Source organism: Oryctolagus cuniculus, chromosome 1 (genome assembly GCF_051225735.1).
Source record: "Oryctolagus cuniculus isolate XC-2025 breed Fujian yellow rabbit chromosome 1, ASM5122573v1, whole genome shotgun sequence".
Taxonomy (NCBI): Eukaryota; Metazoa; Chordata; class Mammalia; order Lagomorpha; family Leporidae; genus Oryctolagus; species Oryctolagus cuniculus.
Window position 1 is genome coordinate 232,457,271 of NC_142867.1, and position 22,680 is coordinate 232,479,950.

General features: G+C 66.3%; 1 protein-coding gene across 3 annotated transcripts; it reads left to right on the forward strand.

Moving 5' to 3' along the window:
* The first annotated feature begins 1,599 nt into the window (after nucleotides 1–1,599).
* MIGA2 (mitoguardin 2) lies at nucleotides 1,600–22,472 on the forward strand. Of its 3 annotated transcripts, XR_016225858.1 has the most exons (18): nucleotides 1,600–1,744; nucleotides 3,577–3,818; nucleotides 4,396–4,606; nucleotides 6,090–6,202; nucleotides 6,823–6,934; nucleotides 7,119–7,255; nucleotides 13,072–13,189; nucleotides 13,783–13,883; nucleotides 14,231–14,346; nucleotides 15,523–15,595; nucleotides 15,670–15,756; nucleotides 18,485–18,583; nucleotides 18,721–18,855; nucleotides 19,243–19,296; nucleotides 19,799–19,915; nucleotides 20,090–20,292; nucleotides 20,929–21,140; nucleotides 21,534–22,472. XR_016225858.1 is itself a non-coding variant. In XM_089321150.1 (17 exons), coding segments are annotated over exons 2-17 (1,773 nt in total). In that variant the 5' UTR covers nucleotides 1,600–1,744; nucleotides 3,577–3,722; the 3' UTR covers nucleotides 20,930–22,090. The 3 variants fall into 3 exon arrangements, 2 of the variants coding, with proteins under 2 accessions (XP_089177276.1, XP_051694471.3); XM_089321150.1 differs by having other exon boundaries at nucleotides 20,929–22,090; XM_051838511.3 differs by lacking the exons at nucleotides 20,929–21,140; nucleotides 21,534–22,472 and having other exon boundaries at nucleotides 20,090–20,706.
* Nucleotides 22,473–22,680: the final 208 nt, after the last annotated feature.

A 22,680-nucleotide genomic window follows, 5' to 3' on the forward strand; every position in this document is an offset into this window, starting at 1 on the left:
GGAGGGTGGGGGGAGGGCGGGGTCAGAGGGTGTGGGGGAGGGAGGAGTTGGAGGGTTGCGGGGAGGGTGGGGTCGGAGGGTGTGGGGGAGGGAGGAGTCGGAGGGTGGGGGAGGGCGGGGTCAGGGGGTGGGGGGGCTCTGCAGCCTCAGCCCCAGACAAGCGGAGTTGAGCACAGGCAGCCTGGGGGGAGAATTACCCCGCCCCCGCCCAGCCTGAGGTCTCCTTTTATAGGGTGGGAGTGGGCTGGGGGGGACTGCCGTGCACCTGGTGATCAGGCTCAGCTGCACCGTGGGGGGGGCGAGCCGAGCCCTCAGCCACAGAGCACGGCTAGGGCACTGGCTGCCCCCAGCCCCTGGCCCCTCCTCACTCCCTGCCTGGCCCCCAGGGAGAGGCAGGAGGGCCCTGCCAGAGTGCAGGGGCAGGGAGGTGCTGACCTTGAACCCGGGTCCTCGGGGAGCTTCCCTCGGGGCTTGGGCTGGCTGTGTACCTGTCTCACCTGTCTACCTCTCGGCTCCATGCCTTTGTTTTTAAGCTGTGTTTATTGGACAGGGAGGGAGAGCTCCACCTGTTGGTTCACTCCCCCAACTGCCTGCAACCCAGCAGGGCGGCGTTAGATCAGACCCAGGGGCCTGGTCTCCCACGCGGGTGCAGGGGCCCAAGCACCTGGGCCATCTTCTATGCTTTCCCAGGCCACAGCAGAGAGCTGGACCAGAAGAGGAGCAGCCGGGACTCGAACCGGCGCCCACGTGGGATGCCGGCGCTGCAGGCGGAGGGTGAACCCATGGCACCGGCCCCTCTCCTCGCCGGCTTCGTTCATCTCCCAGGCCCCCTCAGTGTGCGCAGGGCTGAGCCTCGAGTCCCGTGGGCGCCCACCGCCCAGAGCGCGGCCCTCTCCCAGTCCTGGTTCCCTCCGTGTGGGTGGAGTTCTGCAAAGCTCCAGGCGGTGTCAAGCCAGAGATGCACCTGCTGCGGTCAGTCCTCCCACGACCCAGGGCCCCGAGCCCTCCCGGCAGCTCCAAACCATCGCAGTCCTGGGGCGGGGGGTGACGCGCCCCAGGCCACAGGGTGACGAGCGGCGGCTCCAGCCTGGGTCCCGGGCAGTCCAGCCCTGGCAAGCGCTGTCCACCTGTCTGCCGCCGCCCACTGTCCTGGGAAAGCCCCCGCTCACCCGGCAGCTCTCGGTCTCGCCTCCCCACACTGGTTCCAACCAGCCCCCGGCTCCCACCCCCTGAGCCCGTCTCTGGCTCCCCGTCAGCGTCAGGTGCAGCGAGGGGGCCGGGACTGCAGCCCCGCGGCGGTGGCATTTGAAAATGGGCGCCTGTAGAGCGGGAGGACTTGCCCGTGCGGCGACCGCTTAGGATCAGAGGAGCCAAAGGGGCCGCCCCGGCTCCCTTCTCAAGAGGGGCCTGGTTGTTCCCCTTCAGCCCCTTTAAGGGTGGCTCCGCCCCCTGGTGGCCGCCCATGTCAATCTAATCCCGGTGGCCAATCGTCGGAGAGAAGACACTACTTCCGCGCCTCAACCGCACTTACGGGGCGGGGCACAAAGTGGCGGAGGCGGGACCAGCCGGGCCATGTGCTCCTCCCCATTGGCCCGAGGCCACAGCGGCGCGGGAGGCTTCGGCGATGCTCATTGGCCAAAGAAGGGCAGGCCGGGCGCGAGGGCACGCCCCCCGGCGGCCTCGGGTTTGGTTGCGCGGCGGCCGGGGAAGGAGACGCTGCCCTTCCACGGCTATGGGGTCCCGGGTGCGTTGCGGCGCGGGCTTAGTGCAGCGGGCGAGCGGGCGGGCGGCAGGGCTCGGGGCTGGGGCTGCAGCGGGCGGGGGGCTGTGCGGCCGCAGACGCACCAGGACGGTGCCCGGGCTGGAACGCGCGGGTCCCGGCGCGGAGGCGGCGTGAGACGGGGGCGGAACGGGGCGGCGAACGGGTCGGAGCGGGGGTAGGAGCCCGGGCCTGGAACGGGGCGGCGGGGGCGCGGGGGCGCGGGGGCGCGGACGCGGACGCGGAGCCCGGGTCGAGGCAGGCCCGGGGCTGGCGGGAGCAGGTGTGCCGGCCTGCGCACCTGCGGGGCCCTGCACCAGCCTCGGGGGTTTTCTGGGGTCACGGCCGGAGGAGGTATTGCTGGGGTCCCGTGAGGGATGCCCGGTGCCCACGGCCGCGCGCGGGTGAGGTGTCGGGGATGGGCAGAGGTTGGCTCAAGGTGGGGGCCGGGGCGGAAAGAGGGGTGCTCCAGTCAGCGGCGGTCGTGGGGTGTCCAGGGCGGGGGGAGGAGGCACGTGGGGCTCCGGGGCCGAGGTGTCGCCCCTGCCGCGGCGGGGGTGCGGGGAGCAGGGCCCTCCCGAGGCTGTGGGACGGGACAGGTGGCTGTCCTGGAGGGGCGCCGCGGTGGGCTAACGTCTGCGCTCTGGGCTCAGGCCGAGGGGCCGTGGCTGGGTCGCTGGGAGGGCAGGGGCGGTCCCGGGTACCAGCGGCTCCTCCTGTGGGCTCTGGGCTCTCCAGGCCTCAGTGCCCGCCTCTGGCTCCTGGAACGCGCGCTGCATTCCGGCCGTGTCTGCCGCGGGGACTCAGGAGCCCAGGGGGGGGAGCGGCCCCTGGGCAACACCGCCGCCGCCTCGGAGCCCCGGCCCAGCTTGGCCGCTGACTCGGTGACCGCAGAGGGGTTGCTGACCGCCCGGATCGTCCGTGTCCCCCAGCCCCAGAGCCAGCCGGATGGGATCGGCTCTGCTTCCCACTGTCTCTCGTGCCGGCCCGGCGACGTTGGCTGCCGTCCCAGGGAGACGGGGTCTGTCCCGGCCGGCGTGTTCCTTCCGCTTGAGGTCCCAGGAGACCTTGAAGGCCTCCTGGCGGTCGGGGCGCACCCGTGGGATCTTAGGGTGCACGCTTTCTGTGTGGCGGGCACGAGCTCCCAGTGCCCTTGTCCTCTGTGGTTCTGCCGGGGCTGCCGCTTCCTGCTCTGGGACGGACGGAGCCGGGGCTTGCATCAAGCAGTCTAGAGTCCAGTGGACCCGGTCCAAACCCAGCTCCGCGCCCATAACCGGCCGTGTCACTTTGGACTGCTGATTCAGGCTGCCTGAGACGCAGGGAATCGGGGGTGCGTTTGGGGGAGAAGGGTGGGGAGCCGCTGCCTTGCGGGGAGCAGTGTGCGTAAAGGACTCAGCACGGAGTACCCAGCACCCAGAGTGTGCAGTCGCTGTCGGTGGCCGGGGAGGCACCTGCTGCTGTCCCAGTCCTGGACCAGACAGAAGACGTAAAAGATGCAGTGACTCAGACGGGGGCCTGAGGTTGTGTTTAGCAAATGGCCCAGGGGTTTAAGAAGGGTGAGGAGAAGCGGCATAAGGCCCCGGGCTTGGGAGCGGCTTGTCCGTCTCCCTGTCCTGGGCCAGCGTGCGGGAGACGCTGGCCTCTGGCTCCGGGTGTTCGTGGCGGGCACGGGGTCTGTGGCAGTGTCTGGCTGCTGGCCTGCAGGGGCAGAGGCTCTGGCTTCCCAGGCTTGGGCTTTGCCGCGCCGCCTGCCCCGGTGTGGGAAGTGTGCCGACAGGTGCACGTTCTCGCGTCTGACTTGATCACCTGTCTCTTAGCCGCGTGGGGGCGACCTCTGGTATGCGCATCCCTGTCCTCCCGGGGCCTGGACGGTGCCCGGGACCCGGCCAGCAGCGAGGTGAAGGCCATCTCCTTGGACCAGCTCTCGGCCCCGAGGGCTGTCGCCTGGGGCGCTGGACCGGCCATGGAGTTCCGGCGGACAGAGGGCATGTCCATGATCCAGGCCCTGGCCATGACGGTGGCCGAGATCCCTGTGTTTCTGTACACGACATTTGGGCAGGTACGGCCTGGGGTGGGCAGGGGTCCGGCCCTGCCCCTCGGCCCTGGGCCCCTCGGCGTCCTGGAGAGCTGGGCCCAGAGGGAAGTCTGCATCGGGGGTCGGGGGTCCTGGGTGCACTTTCTCAGATGATTAAGGGGGTCACCAGGGCCCCGCCTGCCAGCCACAGATATGTGTGGTGCCCAGGCCGCTTGCCACGCCCACATCCGAGGGGCTTCCCGGTGCTGCTGGCAGCTGCTGGGGGCCAGTGGCAGCAGCATGTTTGAGGGGTCCTTGAGGAAGTGGGGGTTGGCACACTTGGGTCTGTCTTCTATGTAAAGCCGTGGGGGCCTCGGGCTCCTCGCTGGGAGAGGGGTGAGGATTCTAAGTACTCAGGTCAGGCCCTAGTGCCCTGCCTGGCTCCTGCATAGTCGGCGCCTGCTCCCCTACAGCTGTGACCCCCAACACTGATGGTCCCAGGAACCCTTGCTGGTCCCCCCCCCACCCCCCTGGCATTGGCACTTAGCTTCTGCCCCTCCCCTGAGCCGGGTGGGTGCCCGGTACCTCGGGATGCGATCGGCCGCCTCCCTCTGCCCTGCAGTCCGCCTTCTCACAGCTGCGGCTGACGCCAGGCCTGCGGAAGGTCCTCTTCGCCACAGCCCTGGGGACCGTGGCCTTGGCCCTGGCCGCCCACCAGCTGAAGAGGCGGCGGCGGAGGAAGAAGCAAGTGGGCCCCGAGCTGAGAGGCGAGCAGCTGGGCACGGTGCCCCTGCCCGTCCTCATGGCCAGGAAGATGCCCTTGGGGAAGAGAGGTAGGTGTGCGTGGGGGGGCGGGGGCAGCAGGGGCGTCCCTTCCTTGAGTGGCTGTGGGGGCTTGGCGGGCGGCCCCGGCATGGGAGGGACGAGCGGGTGTGGCTCAGGAGCCAGCCGCGCCGAGGGGTGTCTGAGCAGAACAGCGCTCCCGCCGTCCCCTCTCTCTGAGAGCCACCCAGACGGGCGCATGCGGCCAGCTGGGCCCCCGCACGGGAGGGCGGCTGGGTCCTGGCCCCGGCCCCTGCCCCGTCTTGTGGCTGCTGGCGGGATTCCGCTGCCCTGCTGATCTCGCAGCATGGGGCCTGCTGCGCCTGCGTGTGCGCCCTCTCCACCGCTCGCCGAGGCCAGGAGCGGGCCTGGGCGCTCCCGGCGTGAGCAGAGGTGTCCTCCCGATCCGCCCATTATCCCAGCACCGACAGCGTCCCTCTGTGGCTCAGGAGAGAAGGCCGCAGGCAAGGGCAGAGCAGGGCCCGCGAGTGCTGTGCAAGCTGGGTCTTCTTCCTTTCTTTCTTTTTAAAAGATTTATTTGTTTAAGTGAAAGGCAGAGTTGGGCTGGCGCTGTGGTGTAGCAGGTAAAGCCACCACCTGCAGTGCTGGCATCCCATATGGACGCTGGTTCGAGTCCTGGCTGCTCCTCTTCCGATCCAGCTCTCTGCTTTGGCCTGGGAAAGCAGTAGAAGATGGGCCAGGTCCTTGGGCCCCTGCACCCTTGTGAGAGACCCGGAAGAAGCTCCTGGCTCCTGGTTTGGGATCGGCTCAGCTCTCGCCATTGCAGCCACTTGGGGAGTGAACCAGGGATGGAAGATCTCTCTCTCTCTCTCTCTCTCTCTCTCTGTGCCTCTCCTCTTTTTGTGTAACTCTGACTTTCAAATAAATAATAAATAAATCTTTAAAAAAAAAAAAAAGGCAGAGGAGGAGGCTAGACAGAGAGAGGACTCCCATCCACTGGTTCACTCTCCAAATGGTGCAACGCCAGGGCTGGCCCAGGCTGAAGCCAGGAGCCAGGAGCTTCCTCCGGGTCTCCCACGTGGGCGCAGGGGCCCCAGCACTTGGCCATCTTCCACTGCTTTCCCAGGAGCATTAGCAGGGGGCTGGAGCTGGAGTGGGGCAGCTGGGTCTTGAACGGCGCCCACATGGGATGCCGGCGTCACAGGAGGCGGCTTGGAAGCCAGGTTTTCGCCCGTGGTGGCCCCGGGGAGCCGGGAGCCTCTCGCTGGCGCGCGCTGCTCTGTGTCTTGTTCTTTCCCGTCCCCTCTTCTCAGTTGGAAAACAAAACTGTTCTGCATTTTCAAACTCTGGGAGGGTTCCGAGTTAGCACAGGGAAGTTGAGTCGGGTGGGAAGTGGCTGGGCCCGCTCGTCCCCGCAGATCCGGCCCTGGGTGACGGGATCTGGCGACGGGAGATGGCAGGAGGGCGCCGAGGTCTCTGCTCCCCCGGGCGCGTGGCCTGCATGACCCCCCCCCCCCCCCCCGTTCCCTGCAGGCAGCTCCGGACGGAGGGTGCAGAGCCCCGGCAGCAAGAGCAACGACACACTCAGCGGCATCTCCTCCATCGAGCCCAGCAAGCGCTCTGGCTCCTCCCACAGCCTGGCCTCGGTGAGGGCGGGGCGGGCGCCCTCCGGAGGCTGCACAGGTGGGGGGCGGGAGGGGTCCTCAGCTTTCCTTGGCTCTCTCCCCAGCCCCTCCGCCTGTGCAGGCTTCAGTGGGTGTGGGAGAGAGGGTGGCGGTGTCTCGGGGAAGACGTCGGGCGGCTTCCTGCGCTGTGCCTGGCACCCCACTAGGGACTGGGGGCGTGGAGGTAGATAAGACGGAAGCTTGTCTCTCCTGGGGCGTGGCGTCTGGGTCATCGACTCGATTAGTCATTCAGCAAGCAAGCACCAAGCCTCAGCGCTGAGCCAGGCACTGCTCTGGGGACCCAGGACCGTCCAAAAGATGGCCGTCATCCTGGAGGAGCCCACAGCCTGCCGGGCAGGTGGTCACCCGCGTGGCTGACAGGCCTGGCTGGGGGTGGGCTCGCCCAGGAACCGATGGGAGCTGCGGCTTCCTGGGCCACGTCCGCCCCGTGGGGGTCTCTGAGGTCGGCAGGCAATGGGGTTGGTGGAGTGGGCGTGGCCAGGGCCAGCTCAGGCTGTACTTGGGAGGGTGTGGCGGATGGTGGGGGTTGGGAGGGGTCTGCAAGGGCCTCACTCCTTGTCCTCGCACTTCATGGTGTCCAGATGGCGGCCGTGAACTCATCCAGCCCCACGTGTCTGGGGCCGTGGGACGCCAGAGGGGTGGAGGAGTCCGTGAGCACGAGCGACGGCCACGCCGAGAGCCTCTACATGCAAGGTGCGGGCCGGGGGCTGGGGGCCCGGCCTGGGGCGGGGCGGCGGGGAGGAGCCGCAGCCCTCCCAGCTGGACCGAGGCCAGTGGCCAGGACCCGGCTGAGCGAAAGCCTGCAGACGGCCCAGCCTGCGGCCTCTGTGCCGCGTGGGCCCCGCTCCGGAGTGACTCCCTCCCCCGTCTCGCCCAGGCATGGGGCTGTTCGAGGAGGCCCTGCAGAAGTGGGAGCAGGCGCTGAGCGTGGGCCAGAGAGGGGACGGCGGCAGCACCCCCACGCCCGGGGACGGCCTGCGGGACCCCGAGACCGCTTCGGCAGCACTGTCGGAGGTAGGTGACCTGGCCGCCGGGAAGGCTGGCGCCGCGGACGAGGGGCGGCCCAGCCCGCCTGCAGCTGCAGGCCCTTGCCCTCTGGCACCGGAGGGTTTTATTCTACTTAAGTGGAATGTGCGTGACGGACGTGCCACGCTGGGCGCTGGGAGCTGCTTGGTGTGCGAGTCCCGCCTGGCTCCCGAGGGAGGCGTGCATTTGAGAGGGGGCGGGAGGAAGCAGGGCCCCGGCCAGCCGAGTCCGTGAGCGCATCGTGGGTTTTTCCCTTGCTGATGCACGTTTTTGGTGGCCGGCCAAGTGTTCTGCGGCAAATGTGACTTATTTCAGAAAGAACGACAGAAGAGGCTGGATGCAGAGGTTGTGTCAGGAGCACGGCAACTGCGTGTCCCAGGGCGGCTGTGTCAGGAAGCATTGCTTTGTGGTAGTTGGCGACACCAGAACGGTCGCGTGCCCAGCAGTGGGGCTGTGGGGGACTCTGCCAGCGTGACAGGGAGGGAGGGTTTTGTGTCTCCGCCAGGTGTCAGTGAGTCACAGGAGCCAGCGCTGTGGCGCAGCAGGTAAAGCCCCTGCCTGCGGTGCCAGCATCCCATATGGGCGCCGGTTCGAGTCCCGGCTGCTCCACTTCTGATCCAGCTCTCTGTGTGGCCTGGGAAAGCAGTGGAAGATGGCCCAAGTGCTTGGGCCCCTGCAGAGACCTGGAGGAGGCTCCTGGGGAGGGAACCAGCGGATGGAAGACCTCTCTCTCTCTCTCTCTCTCTCTCTCTCTCTGCCTCTGCGTCTCTGTAGCTCTGTCTTTCAAATAAATAAGACTGCAAAAAATAGAGCGAGCTAGAGGGCGAACGGCGTGCCCGGTGTGGAAGGTGCCGGCGCTGCGGACTCAGGAGGGGGGCGGCCGTGGGCCAGGGCTGCGGGGAGAGGCGGGAAGGCGCTTGTTTACTTGCCCGGGCCTTTGGCTTCTGCTTGGTTTCCTGATGTCTAGCAAGTACTCGCAGGAGCCTTGTGTGGGTGGCGGTGTCACAGCGCTGTTTGTGTTAGTCTTCTTAGACTTACTTGTTTGAAAGGCAGAGCTGCAGAGACAGAGGGAGAGCTTCATCCGCTGGCTCACTCCCCAGCTGGCCACATCTGCCAGGGCTGGGCCAGGCCCAAGCCAGGAGCCTCCCCCAGGTCTCCCACGTGGGGGCAGGGGCCCAAGGACTCAGGCCGTCCTCCGCTGCCCTCCCAGGCCATAGCAGGGAAGTGGATCAGAAGTGGAGCAGCCGGGACTCGACCTGGCGCCCATGTGGGATGCTGGCACCGCAGGCAGGGGCTTTACCTGCTGCGCCACAGTGCAGGCCCTGGTTTATTCTTTTGTTAAATAAAGATTTATTTTATTAAAAGGCAGAGTGACAGAGAGGGGTCTTCCATCTGCTGTTTCATTCCCCAGATGTCTACAACAGCTGGGTCTGGACCTCTGGCACTGGGCCATCTTCTGCTGCGTGCCCAGGCCCAGGCCCATCAGCAGGGAGCTGGGCCGGAAGTGGGGCAGCTGGGGCTGAACTGGTGCTCCCAGGGGCATAAGTGGTAGCTTAACCCGCCACACCGCAATGCTGGCCGCTGTTCTGTCCTTACACATTTCTGTACTGAAAAAACTGGAAAGCAAGTGCTGCCCCCCCCCCCCGCCATGGAGCCACTTGGCACACTCTGTCATCCACCTCAAAGTGACGAATCCCTCTGGTATTCAACCCAGAGGGGCTGAACACCTCACAGGTGAGGGGGCCTGGAGGGTGTGTGTCCAGGGCCCAGGTCTGCCCTGCGGGAGCTGTGACCACTGGGAAGGGGAGGTTTCTGTGCCCCCCCCCTCGTGCCTCCACCCCTGCCTTGTTCCTCCACCTGCATCTTCGGTGGCCGGGAGCCCGGTGGCCGGGAGCCGGGGGCACCGTGCACAGGGTGAGCGTGGGCAGGGATTGGAGGTGACTGTGCCATCCACGTGGGAGCCGTGAGCTGCTGCAGGAGGGGCAGGGAAAGGCCGGGGCTGCAGAGTGGGGACGTCAGCCCGCGGGGCCACCGAGGGGGCAGCTTGACTCCCCAAACTGTGTTTACGGCAGCACTCCCATCATTCTCTCATTGTGCCAGCACTGAGATGTCCTTAGAGGCCTCGTGGCTGTGCAGCCTGGGGCTTCGGTCCCCAGCTGCCCGGGAGACCCCAGGGCCAGCTGCAGGAGGTGCTGAAGTGCCCTTGGCCGGCAGCGTCCCTGACCCCTGACCCCTGTCACCACGGAGCAGGCCCTCGCCACGGTCTCTTTCCAGGTGGTTTTCTAACAGCTTCCTTGAAATGGAGTTCAAGGAATTCCGTTAGCGTTGACCCCTTTAAACTGTAGAACGCGGTGGCTTTCAGGGCACCGGTGAGGCGACAGTCACGTGTGCAGCCTTTTCACCTCCCCAGTAGGAGGCTCGAGTGTCGCGGCAGCCTGCTGGAACTGGCTTCCTTGCTGTGGCGCATCCGGGGTGTGGCGCGGGTCACTGCCTCGGTCCTGGGTACCGCTGAGCCGTGGTCCGGCCGGGCAGCGTGCACCTGTCACTGCTTTGTCCATTGGTGGCCGGGCGCCTTGTTCTCGCCTGCGGGCTGCAGTGGGCATCGGCGGACACGTCCCCGTGTGGACCGTGAGCGTAGGCTCTAACTAGGGGTGTGGTAACACCTGGGGTCACAGTGGCGGCACTGCCAGTCTGCCTCTGTGCATGGCTGGCGGGCGGGCAGGGGGCACGGCCACGGGGAAGGCAGAGTGGCAGTGCAGGTTCTCCACACATGGCACTAGCACTGCTTATTTATTTATTTATTTTTAAAGATTTATTTATTTGAAAGATAAAAAAGTTACGGGCTGGCACCGTGGCTCACTTGGTTAATCCTCCGCCTGCGGTGCCGACATCCCATATGGGCGCCGGATTCTGTCCCGGTTGCCTCTCTTCCAGTCCAGCTCTCTGCTGTGGCCTGGGAAGGCAGTGGAGGATGGCCCAAGTGCTTGCCCCCTGCACCCGCGTGGGAGACCAGGAGAAGCACCTGGCTCCTGGCTTGGGATCCGCATAGCGCGGCCGTAGCGGCCATTTGGGGGGTGAACCAATGGAAGGAAGACCTTTCTCTCTGTCTCTCTCCCTCACTAACTCTATCTGTCAAATAAAAGAAAGAGAGAAAGATAGACAAGAGTTACAGAGAGGGGTCTTCCATCTGGGTTCAGTCCCCAGAGGGTCGGAGCGAAGCCAGGAGCCAGGAGCTTCCTCCAGGTCTCCCACGTGGTACAGACCATTTCCCAGGCCATGAGCAGAGAGCTGGATCAGAAGTGGAGCAGCCGGGACTCGAACCTCTTAGAAAAGAGTTGCAGACTGGAGCCTCCTTACACAGACACCAAAATGTGAGGAAAAGAGGCGCAAAATAGAGGCAGTGCGCGGATTTGCAGCCAAACTGAATTTATTCCCACATTGCTGGAACGGGTGGCAGAAGTCCCTGACCCCGGGCCCGGCCTTTTTAAGGTGGGCTAGGGCTGGGGGATTCCTGGGCTGGGCGGGGCCCTGGGAACCTGGGAGGAATGAGGGTGGGGATGAAGGCCAGGGGTGTGAGACCCAGCTGAGGTTCAAGGAAGGGCAAGGAACACGTTCCAGGGCTGAGCTGTCTTTCGGGCAATGAGCAAGAATGGCCGAGGCTTCCGTCCTTGTTCCATCAGAACTGGCGCCCGTATGGGAGGCTGGCGCCACAGGTGGAGGCTTAGCCCACAGTGCCACAGCGCCGGCCCCTCCTTGTCTTGTCGCCTGTCCTGGACGTGAGCCCCTGACCTGACACACGACAGACAGAGTCTTCCCTCCCCTTTTCTGTGCTGTCGGTTAAAGCACAAAAGAGAGAGAGAGAGAGTGCTCTTCCATCCGCTGGTCACTCCGCAAGTGGCTGCAATGGCCGGAGCTGAGCCGCAGGAGCCAGGAGCTCCATCCAGGTCTCGCGTGTGAGTGGCAGGGCCCCAAGCACTTGGGCCCCCTCCTCTGGTGCTTTTCCCAGCCCATCAGCAGGGAGCTGCATTGGAAGTGGAGAAGCCGGGACACCCCATGGGATGTCTGTGTCCTAGGCGGTGACTTGACCCCATGCCATAGCGCTGGCCTCACACAGCAGTTTGACACTCAGGGTCAGGGTCACAGGTTGTTCCTGTGTTGTCTGCGCGGTGCATCTGGTGTCAGGCAGAGGAAAGCGGCACCCTCTGCCAGAACCGCAAGGCTCTGCCGGCCCCAGGGAGCAGGCCTGGCCCTGCCGGGGAGCCCAGCATGGGGGCCGCGGTCCCCCGGGGCCTGGCCCTGAGTCTGCTCTGCCGGCTCTGGCTGGGACCTGGCGCTTCCAGCCTCCTTGGGTTTTCTTGTGAAATGGGATCCCTGCCCTGGAGGGATGCATTGAGGCTGAGCAGGGGGGTACCCGGCCCTGGGGGACCCAGTGACCACTGCTCCCGGTGCCCGGCCCCGGGGCACCCACAGTGACCGCTGTTTCCACGGGCACCCCCTCTGCCCCAGCTCTTCTGGGTCTTTCTCCCCAGGGCCCTCAGGCCCGAGTCGGCTTCCATCTCCTCCCCGGAGTCCAGTTACCTGCAGGTGTAGGGTCTGGCAGCCTCCGTGGAAACAGAGAGGCCGCGCTAGCTAGCGGACACCTCCCTGGGGCCCAGGGTCCAGCACCGTCTCTTCCCTCACCCTGGCCTCTGTGCCAAGGCCTCTGAGGCCCCCCAGTCCTGTGCATTCCTTGGAGGCAATGCCCCAGGTGAACTGCAAACCCCTAAACCAGCGCCTATCCCTGCCCCAGCCCCAGCCAAGCCTCCCACTCCCCCGCCACCCCTGCCCCCCCCCCCCAGCACTAGGGACACCGCCCCTGCTCCGGGCCGGGCCGGCCCCAGGGGCACAGTTGGCCTTAGCAGGGATTCCAGCCCCCCCCCCCCCTTTTGTGGCCATAATAGGGTAATTACAGTGAGTGCCTGGCCCTAAGGGAGCCTGGAGAAGGGGCTTTGTTTTCTGGTATTTGTTTGTTTTCATTTTTTAAACATTCTTTATTAGTTTTTAAGATTCACTGTGACTTGTAGATAAACCCTAAGAGGCATCTCTCCCACCCTCCGCCCTCCCCCAGGAGGCAGCCTCAGGGCCTGGGACAGAGGAGATGGGATTTGCTGGGTGGTGCCCGGGTCTGAGCCCGGTGCACTTCAGTCTAGGGCAGGGGGAGCGAGGGGGAAGCCGCCCACCGTGCTTGGAAAGCTTCTTATTTTCTAAATAAGAGACAGAGAGAAGGGTCTTCCTTCCACTGGCTCACCCCCCAGATGGCTGCTACGGCAGACGCTGCGCCAATCCGAAGGCAGGAGCCAGGTGCCTCCTCCTGGTCTCCCACGCGGTCGCAGGGGCCCAAGCACTCGGGCCATCCTCCACTGCCCTCCCAGGCCACAGCAGAGAGCTGGATCAGAAGTAGAGCAGCCAAGACCTGAGCCGGCGCCCATGTGGGATGCCAGTGTCGCAGGTGGTGGCTTAGCCCGCTGCACCACAACGCCAGCCTCCCCTCGAAAGCTCTCCAGAACCCGCATTAGGAAGCGGAAGGAGACTGGCAGAATGCATGCTAACGGCAGAATGCGCCTAACTTGTGACTGCGAAGGCCGATCGTTTTAGCAGAGAACACACAAGATGCGGAGGTGTCTGACACATCGCTGGGGGGTGCGAACGTGTGGAATCCCAGGTGTGCGCCAGCCTGGGGCGCCTCTCCAGGGGGACTGCTGCCCTGGCCCCTCGCGTGTGGGTCAGGGTCGGGGTCGGGGTCACAGTCGCTGTCGTTGGTGCAGCCGGAGTCGCAGCGCCGGGAGTTCGCTGAGAAGCTGGAGTCGCTGCTGCACCGGGCCTACCACCTGCAGGAGGAGTTCGGCTCCACCTTCCCCTCGGACGGCGTGCTGCTGGACCTCGGTGAGCCGCCGTGGCCCCTCCACGTGCTTGCCGCACAGCAGGGATCCTGAGGCACCACGTTACCCACACGGCCTCGATGCAGGCTTGGGATCTGTGTGTCGGCATCTCCCAAAGGCCCTGCCGGACCCTCTGCTGTGGGCGCAGCCGGGTGGACCGGTCGATGCCGTGCAGGTGCGGCCACGGCCGAGGTCCACGGAGAGGGAGCCGTGCTGTTCAGCCCACGGCCAGAGTGCCGTACCTGGGCCCTGGGGACCCATCGCATCCCCGACTAGCCCTGGCCCTGCCAGCGCAGACCCAGGGGTCAAGAGGGGAGGCCGTGGCTGCACACCTCGCCTGCCGGGGGCTTGGGGACGGCCACCGCCCGTCCACGGCCTGTGTGTCTCCTCTGCCAGACCTCTTGGCTGCGGCGTCAGTGGCCAAGCGTGTGCTTGTCAGAGGGGAAGCCCTGGTCGGGGCAGCGGTGCCCTGGGGCCACGGGTGGAGCAGCGGGAGGAGGACCAGGAGCCGGGAGGAGGACCAGGAGCCGGGTGTTCCCTCAGAGGAAGCTGTGGGTATGGGGGGTCTCAGCCCCGGCCCCTCTCTAACCCCCCCAGAGAGGACGCTCATGCTGCCCCTGGCCGAGGGCTCGCTGCGGCTCCGGGGGGACGACGAGGACAGCCTGACCTCGGAGGAGTCCTTCTTCTCTGCCACCGAGGTGACCGCGTGGGGGTGCTGGGGGCGGGGCCATGGCCGAGCGCTGGGGCGGGCGTTGGGAGCGTGAAGCGAGGGCTGGCTGCTCCTGGGACTCGGCACAGAGGCCGAGACACGGCCGTGGGCCCCGTGGGTGAGAGCAGGCCTGCGCCTGGCCGCGTCTCTCGCTGCCCGCTCGCTGCTGCACACAGCGTGGCCTCTCGGGAGGGCTCCTGGAGGCAGGATGTGGAAGGCCAGAGCGGGCGCGGGCCCGGGCCTCCTGTGCTGTCCCCTTGCCGGCGGCATGGGCAGGCCCCTGGGACCTGGTGCTGCGGCTGACGCAGGCCCGCGCCTCCCCCGCCCACCCCTCAGCTCTTTGAGTCCCTGCCCGTGGGAGACGGCCCCATCCCGCTCTCCAGGCCCGCGGCCGCCTACGAGGAGGCCCTGCAGCTGGTGAAGGAGGGGCAGGTGCCCTGCCGGACCCTCAGGTGCGCTGGGGGGGGGGCGGGCGGAGGTGGGGGTCCGGGGGGCGTGGTGAAGGCCCAGGCTACACTGAGACTGGCGGTGACAAGTCAGTGCCGTTAACTCATCAGATGACCGCCAGGCCCTGTTCTCATCAAGGCCTGACCACAGCGACCCAGTGGGCGCTGTGCCTGACCCCAGGGTCTCCGGGTCCACACTGTGGCCTCTCAGCTCGTCTGTGATTGTGGGGGAGACGTTCGTGGGAAATGCATGAAGAGATTGTGTTGATCAAGCAATTCTGCACTCTCTGTCTCTCCCTCTCTCTGTAACTCTGCCTTTCAAATGATAAAATAAATCATTAAAAAAAAAATAAAGAGAGGTCTTCCATCCACTGGTTCACTCCCCCAATGGCCACAATGCCTGGAGCTGAGCCTGCCTGAAGCCAGGAGCCAGGAGCTTCTTCCAGGTCTCCCACGCGGGTGCAGGGCCCAAGCACTCGGGCCATCTTCCACTGCTCTCCCAGGTCACAGCAGAGAGCTGGATGGGAAGTGGACCAGCTGGGACTCAAACCTGCGCCCACGTGGGATGCCAGTGCTGCCGGCGGTGGCTTTACCCGCTATGCCACAGCACCGGCCCAGGATGTGGGCATCCTAACCACTGGGCTAAATATCCACCCTCCGCGTGGTTTTCTCATGATACAAATATGTCTTTGACTTGTGAGACTCACGTCATATTATTTAAAGAAAAAGGCAGAGACAGAGATCTGTCCCCCCAGTGCCTGCGCAGAGCCGGGAGCCCAGCCCAGGTCTCCCGCATGGGGGGCAGAGACCCAGCTGCCTGAGCCGGCACCGCTGCGGGGACTGGGAGTGGAGCTGGGCCTCGAAGCGGGTGCAGGCGTCCCGAGCGGCCCCACGCGGTACCGGCTTTTCTGTACACTGCGCAGGCCTGGCGCGTGTGTTCACGCCGTCACTGAGCCCAAGTGGCCGCAAACTCCAGGTGACACCACCGTGGCCCGGAGGGAGCAGTGGCGCCTGTTGGTCCCCTGCTGGCAAGGATGTAGGACTGCCCGGGGGCTGGGAGAGACCAGGCCGGCCTCAGGGAGCCTCGGGCTCCGCCCCCCCCCCCCCCCAAGGCCTGCAGGGAGGCGGGCCCCAGCCAGGGCTCAGGGCCCGGGCGCTGTGACCTTGTCTGTCCTCCCTCAGGACCGAGCTGCTGGGCTGCTACGGGGACCAAGACTTCCTGGCCAAGCTGCACTGTGTACGGCAGGCCTTCGAGGTGCGTGTGCGGGGCGCCCCTGCCCAGCCCCTGAGCCACCCTCCTCCCCACAGCTCACAGCCCCCTCCCCTCAGGGCCTCCTGGAGGAGAAGAGGAACCAGGCCTTCTTCGGGGAGGTCGGCCGGCAGATGGTGGCGGGCCTGATGACCAAGGCCGAGAAGGTAGCCGGGGCCTTGGTATCCGACTCTGTGGGTGGAGCTGCGTTTTCTTTTTGAATATTTACTGATCTATTAGAGGGAGAGAGTGCTTCCATCTGCTGGCTCACTCCCCAAGTGGCCACAATGGCCAGAGCTGGGCGGATCCGAAGCCAGGAGCCAGGTGCTTCTTCCTGGTCTCCCACGTGGGTCCGGAGCCCGAGCACGTGGGCGTCCTCCACTGCCTTCCCAGGCCACAGCAGAGAGCTGGGTCAGAAGTGGAGCAGCCGGGACTCCAGCCGGCGCCCATGTGGGATGCTGGCGTTTCCGGTAGTGGCTTAGTCCGCTGCGCCGGGATGCCGTCCGGGGCTTTGTTCTCCTGAATACCGTCTCAAGCAAAGCCGGGAGCTTGGACTCCATGCTCGGGCCCCGGGGAGCGGCGAGAGGATGAGGTTTCTTTCCTGTGCTGACTCAGGTCCCCGGGTCCGTGCTGCACCCTCGTCCCCGACCCCAGCCTGGCAGGGTCACAGAATCCACGCACAGCCCCTGCGAGGTCGCCACTGCCTGTCCTCGCCTGACCCGTGTCCCCCGTCCCGTCACCCGCGGGGGTTGCTGCCTGCCCACCCGATGCCCTGCCGCCCGGCTTCGTGCCGTAACGGTCCGTCTCGTCCACCTGGGCGTCAGCACGTGGAGCCCGTCGCACTGAGCCCGCGGTGGCCCGTCCTGCGGGCTGGCCGTGGCGCGTGCTGTCACTGATGTCGTTACCCCAGCTGCCCATGCTTGGGCTCGGGAGGTGTTGGGAGGTGTCCCTGGGGACAGAGCCCCGGATGCGGCAGCTCGGGCTCCAGAGAGGACACGTGGGAGGCCGGCTGACCTCTGACCTCCGCCAGCTTGCCCTTCCCGAGGGCCCTGCAGCAGGGCGAGAGCCTTGTTGCCTCACTTCTTGGCCAGGACCCGACATCCGTCCTCGTTTTAATCTCCGCCGTCCTGTCCATTGCTTCGCGGCTGATTGCGGGCGACGTTGCGTCATTTTCCGTCTCGATTGGCCACTTGTGGTTTGTCTTCTGTGGGTTTGAGCAATGCTTTTGCACAGGTCTCTCTCCAAATCCCTTCTCACGTGCCCGGGCAGTGATTCTAAAACACACAGCCAACCTCGGCCCCCGCCGCCGCGGGCGTGAGGCTGGGGCCTTGTCCTGCGCTGCCGCGCGGCACGTGTGCCCCGGCCTCCCAGGCACACCAGGCTCTGGGCCTTCTGCGTCTCGAACTCTGTGCCTCTTTTTTTTTTTATCAACCTTATTATGAAACAGGTACAGCAGAGAGTGAGAAAGCAGGCCCAGGGCCTCCGGGTGAGATGCCCAGCGCTGGCAGCAGGTGGAGCTGGCCAGCCGCCAGGCTCGCCCTCCCTGCCCCCGCACGTGTCTTCCGAGCCCCACCGCCCTCTCCCCAGGGGCTGCGGCCAGTGCAGGGCCCCGCACAGGGCAGGCTCCACAGGTCGCTGGCTAACAGGTCCCCGGCGGCTGCCCCGTTGAGCCTCACCGCTGCCTGCTCTTGGTGGACGTGGGAGCCGGGTCTGGAGCGGAGAGGGGCTGCCCAGGGCAAGTGGAGCCGGCGCTCGCAGCCAGGGGGCCTGACCCGCTGCAGCCTCATCCTCAGGAGGACGCGTGAGCAGGCACAGGACGGGAGGCCGCATGGGTGCTGGGAGCCAGTCAGGCCTGCTCTCTAGGGTTCCTCCCTCTGGTCCCCCCCCCCCCCCACTGTGGGGCCTTGGTGACAGGAGACAGGGAGAAACAGAGATTTCCTGTCTGCTGGTTCACTCCCCAAATGGCTGCAACCACCAGGACTGGACCAGGCCCAGGAGCCAGGAGCTTCATCCGGGATCCGGGTCTCCCGCCTGGGCGGCAGGGGCTGAGGGTCTACTCCATCCTCCACCGCCCCCCCAGGTGCATGAGCAGGGCGCTGGATCAGAAGTAGAGCGGCTGGGACACAGGGCGGCAGCCACGTGAGGCTTGTGCTGTGGAGGTGGCGGCTTTACCCGCTCGCTGCGCCATGGCCCCGGCCCTGGCCCAGGAGGACGACAGTGATGATGCAGTGAACGAAGCTGTGGCAGCCCCTGACCGCCGGAGCCTGTCCTGGGAGCAGGATGAGGCGGCGTCTGCCCCTCAGGGCCCTCCTGGCTGCTCGCCAAGCCTGTGTTTCAGTCTGTAAAGTGGGCCTAATCATGAGATCCCTGACGGGACAGTTAGACGAGTTGGTCCATGCTGAGACCAGAGCCTGGCACGTAGCGCCTCTGCATGTGGACACGCGTGCCCGTGGCTGCAGGTTGTGGCGGCACCCCTGCCCCGAGGGTGGCGTGTGGGTCCCCCCGGCCTGGGCTGACAGCCTGGCTGTGCAGCGGCCCAAGTGGGGGGCTGTCACCCCACCCATCTCCCCATGGAACACAAGGTCCCAGGGATTTGACTGCCTGACTCGGGCTCCTGTTCTCATGCATCCCCGCACAGCGAGAGCACGCCATGGGGCCGGGCACACCCTGCCGGCTGCCCTGGTGTCCGGCGTGTACCCGATACGCCCTGGTTCCCCAGAGAGGCGCCCTGCGGTGGGCGGGAGGCTGCCTTGCCTCGATTCCTCCGTGGCTGCCGCCAGGGCTGGGCCCCGGGCCTGCCAGGGCGTACTCCCCACCCAGCCGCTCCCCGTGAGCTCGCCCTGCTGGGTCTCCGGCCAAGCCCGTGAGCAGGTCGGGCCGTGCTTGTCCCCGCAGAGTCCCAAAGGCTTCCTGGAGAGCTACGAGGAGCTGCTGACCTACGCCCTGCGGCCCGAGACCTGGGCCACCACCCGGCTGGAGCTGGAGGGCCGCGGGGTGAGTGGGCGCTCCGGGGTCCCTGGGCCCTGGTGGGGGAGGGGGCGGCCGTGCTGCGCTCCGCCTTGGCTCTCCTCTGCTCCTGGCGTCCTGCCCGGCCCGGCCCGGCCCCGCGGCTCAGGCCCCGCCCCTCCCAGGTGGTGTGCATGAGTTTCTTCGACATCGTGCTGGACTTCATCCTCATGGACGCCTTCGAGGACCTGGAGAGCCCGCCCGCCTCGGTGCTGGCCGTCCTGAGGAACCGCTGGCTGTCGGACAGCTTCAAGGAGACGGTGGGCCGCTGCTCCCGCGCCAGCCCCTGCCCCTGGGGTCGGGGGCCGCCTGTGGCTCCCTCCCTGCTCCCGGGAAATCCAACCAGAGCAGGACGAGACGAAACAAGCAAGAGAGGAGGCTAGGATGAGAGCGTGGCGCAGACGCCGGCGGGCCAGCAGTGACCCCGGCAGCCGGCCAGGAACCTGGGCAGGGGGACCCCTGGGGCAGACGGTGGCTCAGTCCTGGGACCCGCAGTCCCGGGGCCGTAGCTCAGGTTCAGGTTTTCCACGTGTCTGATTCGAATCCAGGGGAGAACGGCAGGCACCAGGCCCATGTTCCTGCTGGGGGGCGGGGGCCGGGGGCCCGGCCTGTCCTGACAGCGGGCTGGCCCTCCTGTCTTTGATTAGGCCCTGGCCACTGCCTGCTGGTCGGTCTTGAAGGCCAAGAGGAGACTACTGATGGTAAGTGACTTGACAGGCCCCGGGGACGCCGTGTGTCCAGGGTCCCCTCCTGGTGCCCAGCTCAGCTGCCCCCTGTGGTGGATGCTGGCCCCTGCTCTGAGGGTGCGGGGCTCACCCAGGGGCCTCACAGAGCCCCCAGGCCCCACTGCACCTTGGCCCTCGTCAGTCCCGGCACCGCTGCCCTCTGCCTTGGCCAGGAACTCCCCAGAGGAACCTGTGGGACCACATCCGCCGTCAGGATGTGTCCAGGCCCCGCCGAGGGGCATGGGCGTCCGGGGGGGGGGCCGGTCCCTGCAGCCACAGCTCCATCCACACCCCCCGGGCAGCCGCTGGCTCCGCGGCCCTGTGCTCCGGCACTTCCTGTGCCACGCCCACCACAGCCCCGCCTCGCAGCACCCCGCTCACCCCACCTGCAGAAGGGAATCTGGGGCATCAGGGTGCCTCGCGCGGGCGGGCCAAGGCCAGCTCGAAAGCCCGGCCCTGGCCCCGCCGCCTTCCACAGGTGCCCGACGGCTTCATCTCCCATTTCTACTCCGTATCGGAGCACGTTAGCCCTGTGCTGGCCTTCGGCTTTCTTGGCCCCAAGCCCCAGCTCGCCGAAGTCTGTGCTTTCTTCAAGGTAATGGAGGTGGCTCCTGCTCTCTCTGCCCCAGCACAGGGGCTCAGGGGGCGCCAGGGACAGCGCCAGGGCTGGACCTGCTCCTGGGGCGGGGAGAGCACGGGGGGGGGGGGGGGGAGGAGTCTGGGCGGGGGCGGGGCCTCGGCCCCCACTGACGCCTGCCTGGGCCCCCAGCACCAGATCGTGCAGTACCTGCGGGACATGTTCGACCTGGACAACGTGCGCTACACGTCGGTGCCGGCGCTGGCCGAGGACATCCTGCAGCTGTCCCGGCGCCGCAGCGAGATCCTGCTGGGATATCTGGGGGCGCCGGGGGCCGGCAGCGGCCTGAACGGGGCGCTGCCCCAGGAGAACGGGCCCCTGGGCCAGCTGCAGTAGTGAGCACAGGCCGGGTGGGGGCGGCAGTGAGGGGGCTGTCCGGCCCCTCCTTGGGGTCGGCATCCGGAGGCCCTGACCCTGCCTGGGAATCCCGGGGGGCGGTCAGCAGGGCCTGGCAGGGGTGGGACGCTGAAACACCCACACCGCGGAGCTGCTGGTGAGGGGCTGGGAGGGACCAGGAGGACTCTGCGGTGATGGTCACAGCGTCCTGAGCAGGGAGCAGCCCGGGGCTGCCTGGTCACAGGGCCCAGGCTCCCACACTGGGGAGCAGCAGAGGAGCCAGGGCAGGGCGGGCCCTCCGCAAACGCAGGCACCAAGCCGGGATGCTGCCCTGTGGCATTCTGCGTCCTGCCGAAGGCTGACACTGACCCTGCCACCGCCAAAGACGAGGGCATGCGGGGCGGGGGGCTCCCGCCCGCCACCCACCGCCCCTGTGGCTGGGAACTCGCTGCGGGTCTGCCCTGGGGTGCTCCCCAGCAGGGGCAGTCAGGGGATGAGCAGGGCTGGACCAGAGCGAGCCTTCAATCACGCACACACGAACCCCGGGCCCCCGCACATGGCTGGTGGTGGCGCCTGAGCTGGGGACTTTTATTTATTGCCTTAAGACTTTTACTTTGCGCTTCTGCCCCTTCCAGGCGTCCGGCCTGCAGAAGCAGCTCCTGTTCCTGGCCTCCCGGTCTGGGGTGAGAGGCCGGGGCAGGAGGGCGCACCGAGGGGAGGGGACGCTGGGCGCGGCCCTGGTGCCCTCCCCCACCCCGACATTCCGTTCTTTTGCACACCCCGCGCTGTGAATGGAGCCCTGGGCCTGGCCCACACCTGCTCTGATTTGCTTCCGAGTCGCACGGAGGTGACGTTTCCTCGTCTGTGTGTACACGTCCGTCACGCACCGCCTCTGGCGCCCAGTGTTGCAGCTTCTGACAGAGCGTGCGCATCTGAGCTGGCTGCCCGCTCGTTGCCGGGACCTGCTCCTGCGGGTGCTGAGCACGGAGGTTCCGGGAGGGTGAGCGTCGGGGGCGCCTGCTGTGGGCTGACCGCTTGGCCACCTGGGAGACCCAGCTGGGGTTCCAGGCGCCTGGCTTCGGCTTGGTCCAGCGCCGGCTGTTGTGGGCAGCTGAGGAGCGACCCAGCGCATGGGAGATCTGTCTTTCTAACTAAAGGTTTAAGCCTGCCTGGTCTTCAGTGTTCTGTTCGAAAGGCCTTTACAGTTCTTTTAGCTTATTTTCAAACGTGTGGAAGACAGGAAGGAGTCACACCCCGCCCCGGCTGGAGAGCCTGCAGACCGCCGCACCGCATCATCACGCCTGCAAGAGCAGTAGTTCTCCTGCCCCCTTAGCCCTTCCCCGCCGGCTGGGGCTGGGCCACAGTCACGGAGCCCATCTGGTCGCCGCCACGGCAGTCAGGAATTGTCTGAAACAGGCTCGTTCAGGTGTGACTTGGATCCCAGGGGACGCACTGGCTTTGCTGCAGAGGTGTGCCAACGACCACGTGTGGTTCTAGAATATGTCTGTGGCTGGTGTCACGGGGCAGTGGGCGGAGCCTCCGCCGGCAGTGCCGGCATCCCATGTGGGTGCTGGTTCAGGGCCCAGCTGCTCCTCTTCCCACCCAGCTCCCTGCTGATGGCCCGCGTGCTGGGGCCCTGCACCCACAGGGGAGACCCAGATGCAGTTCCAGGCTCCTGGCTTCCGCCTGGCCCAGCCCTGATCGATGTGGCCACTGGGTGGGGGGGTCAGCCAGGGGATGGAAGATCTCTCTCCCTCTCTGTAACTCTACCTTTCAAATAAATCTTTAAAAAAGGAAGGGTGAGGTTTCAGGCACTGGTGCGGCTCTCAGCGGTGGCCTCGGTTACAGTGTAGATGATGCGTGCAGGGCCAAGCACGGCGTAGCCCGCTAAGCCGCTCCTGCCAACGCCAGCATCCCCTGCACCTCTGTGTCCCAGCTGCTCCCCTTCCGATCCAGCTCCCTGCTGCGGCCTGGGAAAGCAGTGGGAGTGGCCCAGGTGCTTAGGCTCCTGCACCTACGTGGGAAACCCAGAAGAAGCTCCAGGCTCCTGGCTTCAGCCTGGCCCAACCCCAGCTGTTGCAGCCATTTAGGGAGTAAAACCAGTGGGTCCAAGATCTGTCTCCCTCTATCTGTAATGCTGACTTTCAAATAAATAAATCTTGAAAATGAGCTACAAAAATGGCGTAGCACAAATGTGACAGCGGAAAGACAATCGTGTGCTTACTAAACACACTGCACCTGCTGTGTGCCACGCGCCACGCCAGTGGTGGTGGAGTGCTGGCACTGCCGGCACCGCCCGGCTTCAGGGAGTCTTACGTGGGCCCCCCCCCCGGTCACGCCCCCAGCAGGCAGATTTATGCCATGGAAGTCAGCAAGTGCCACAAACC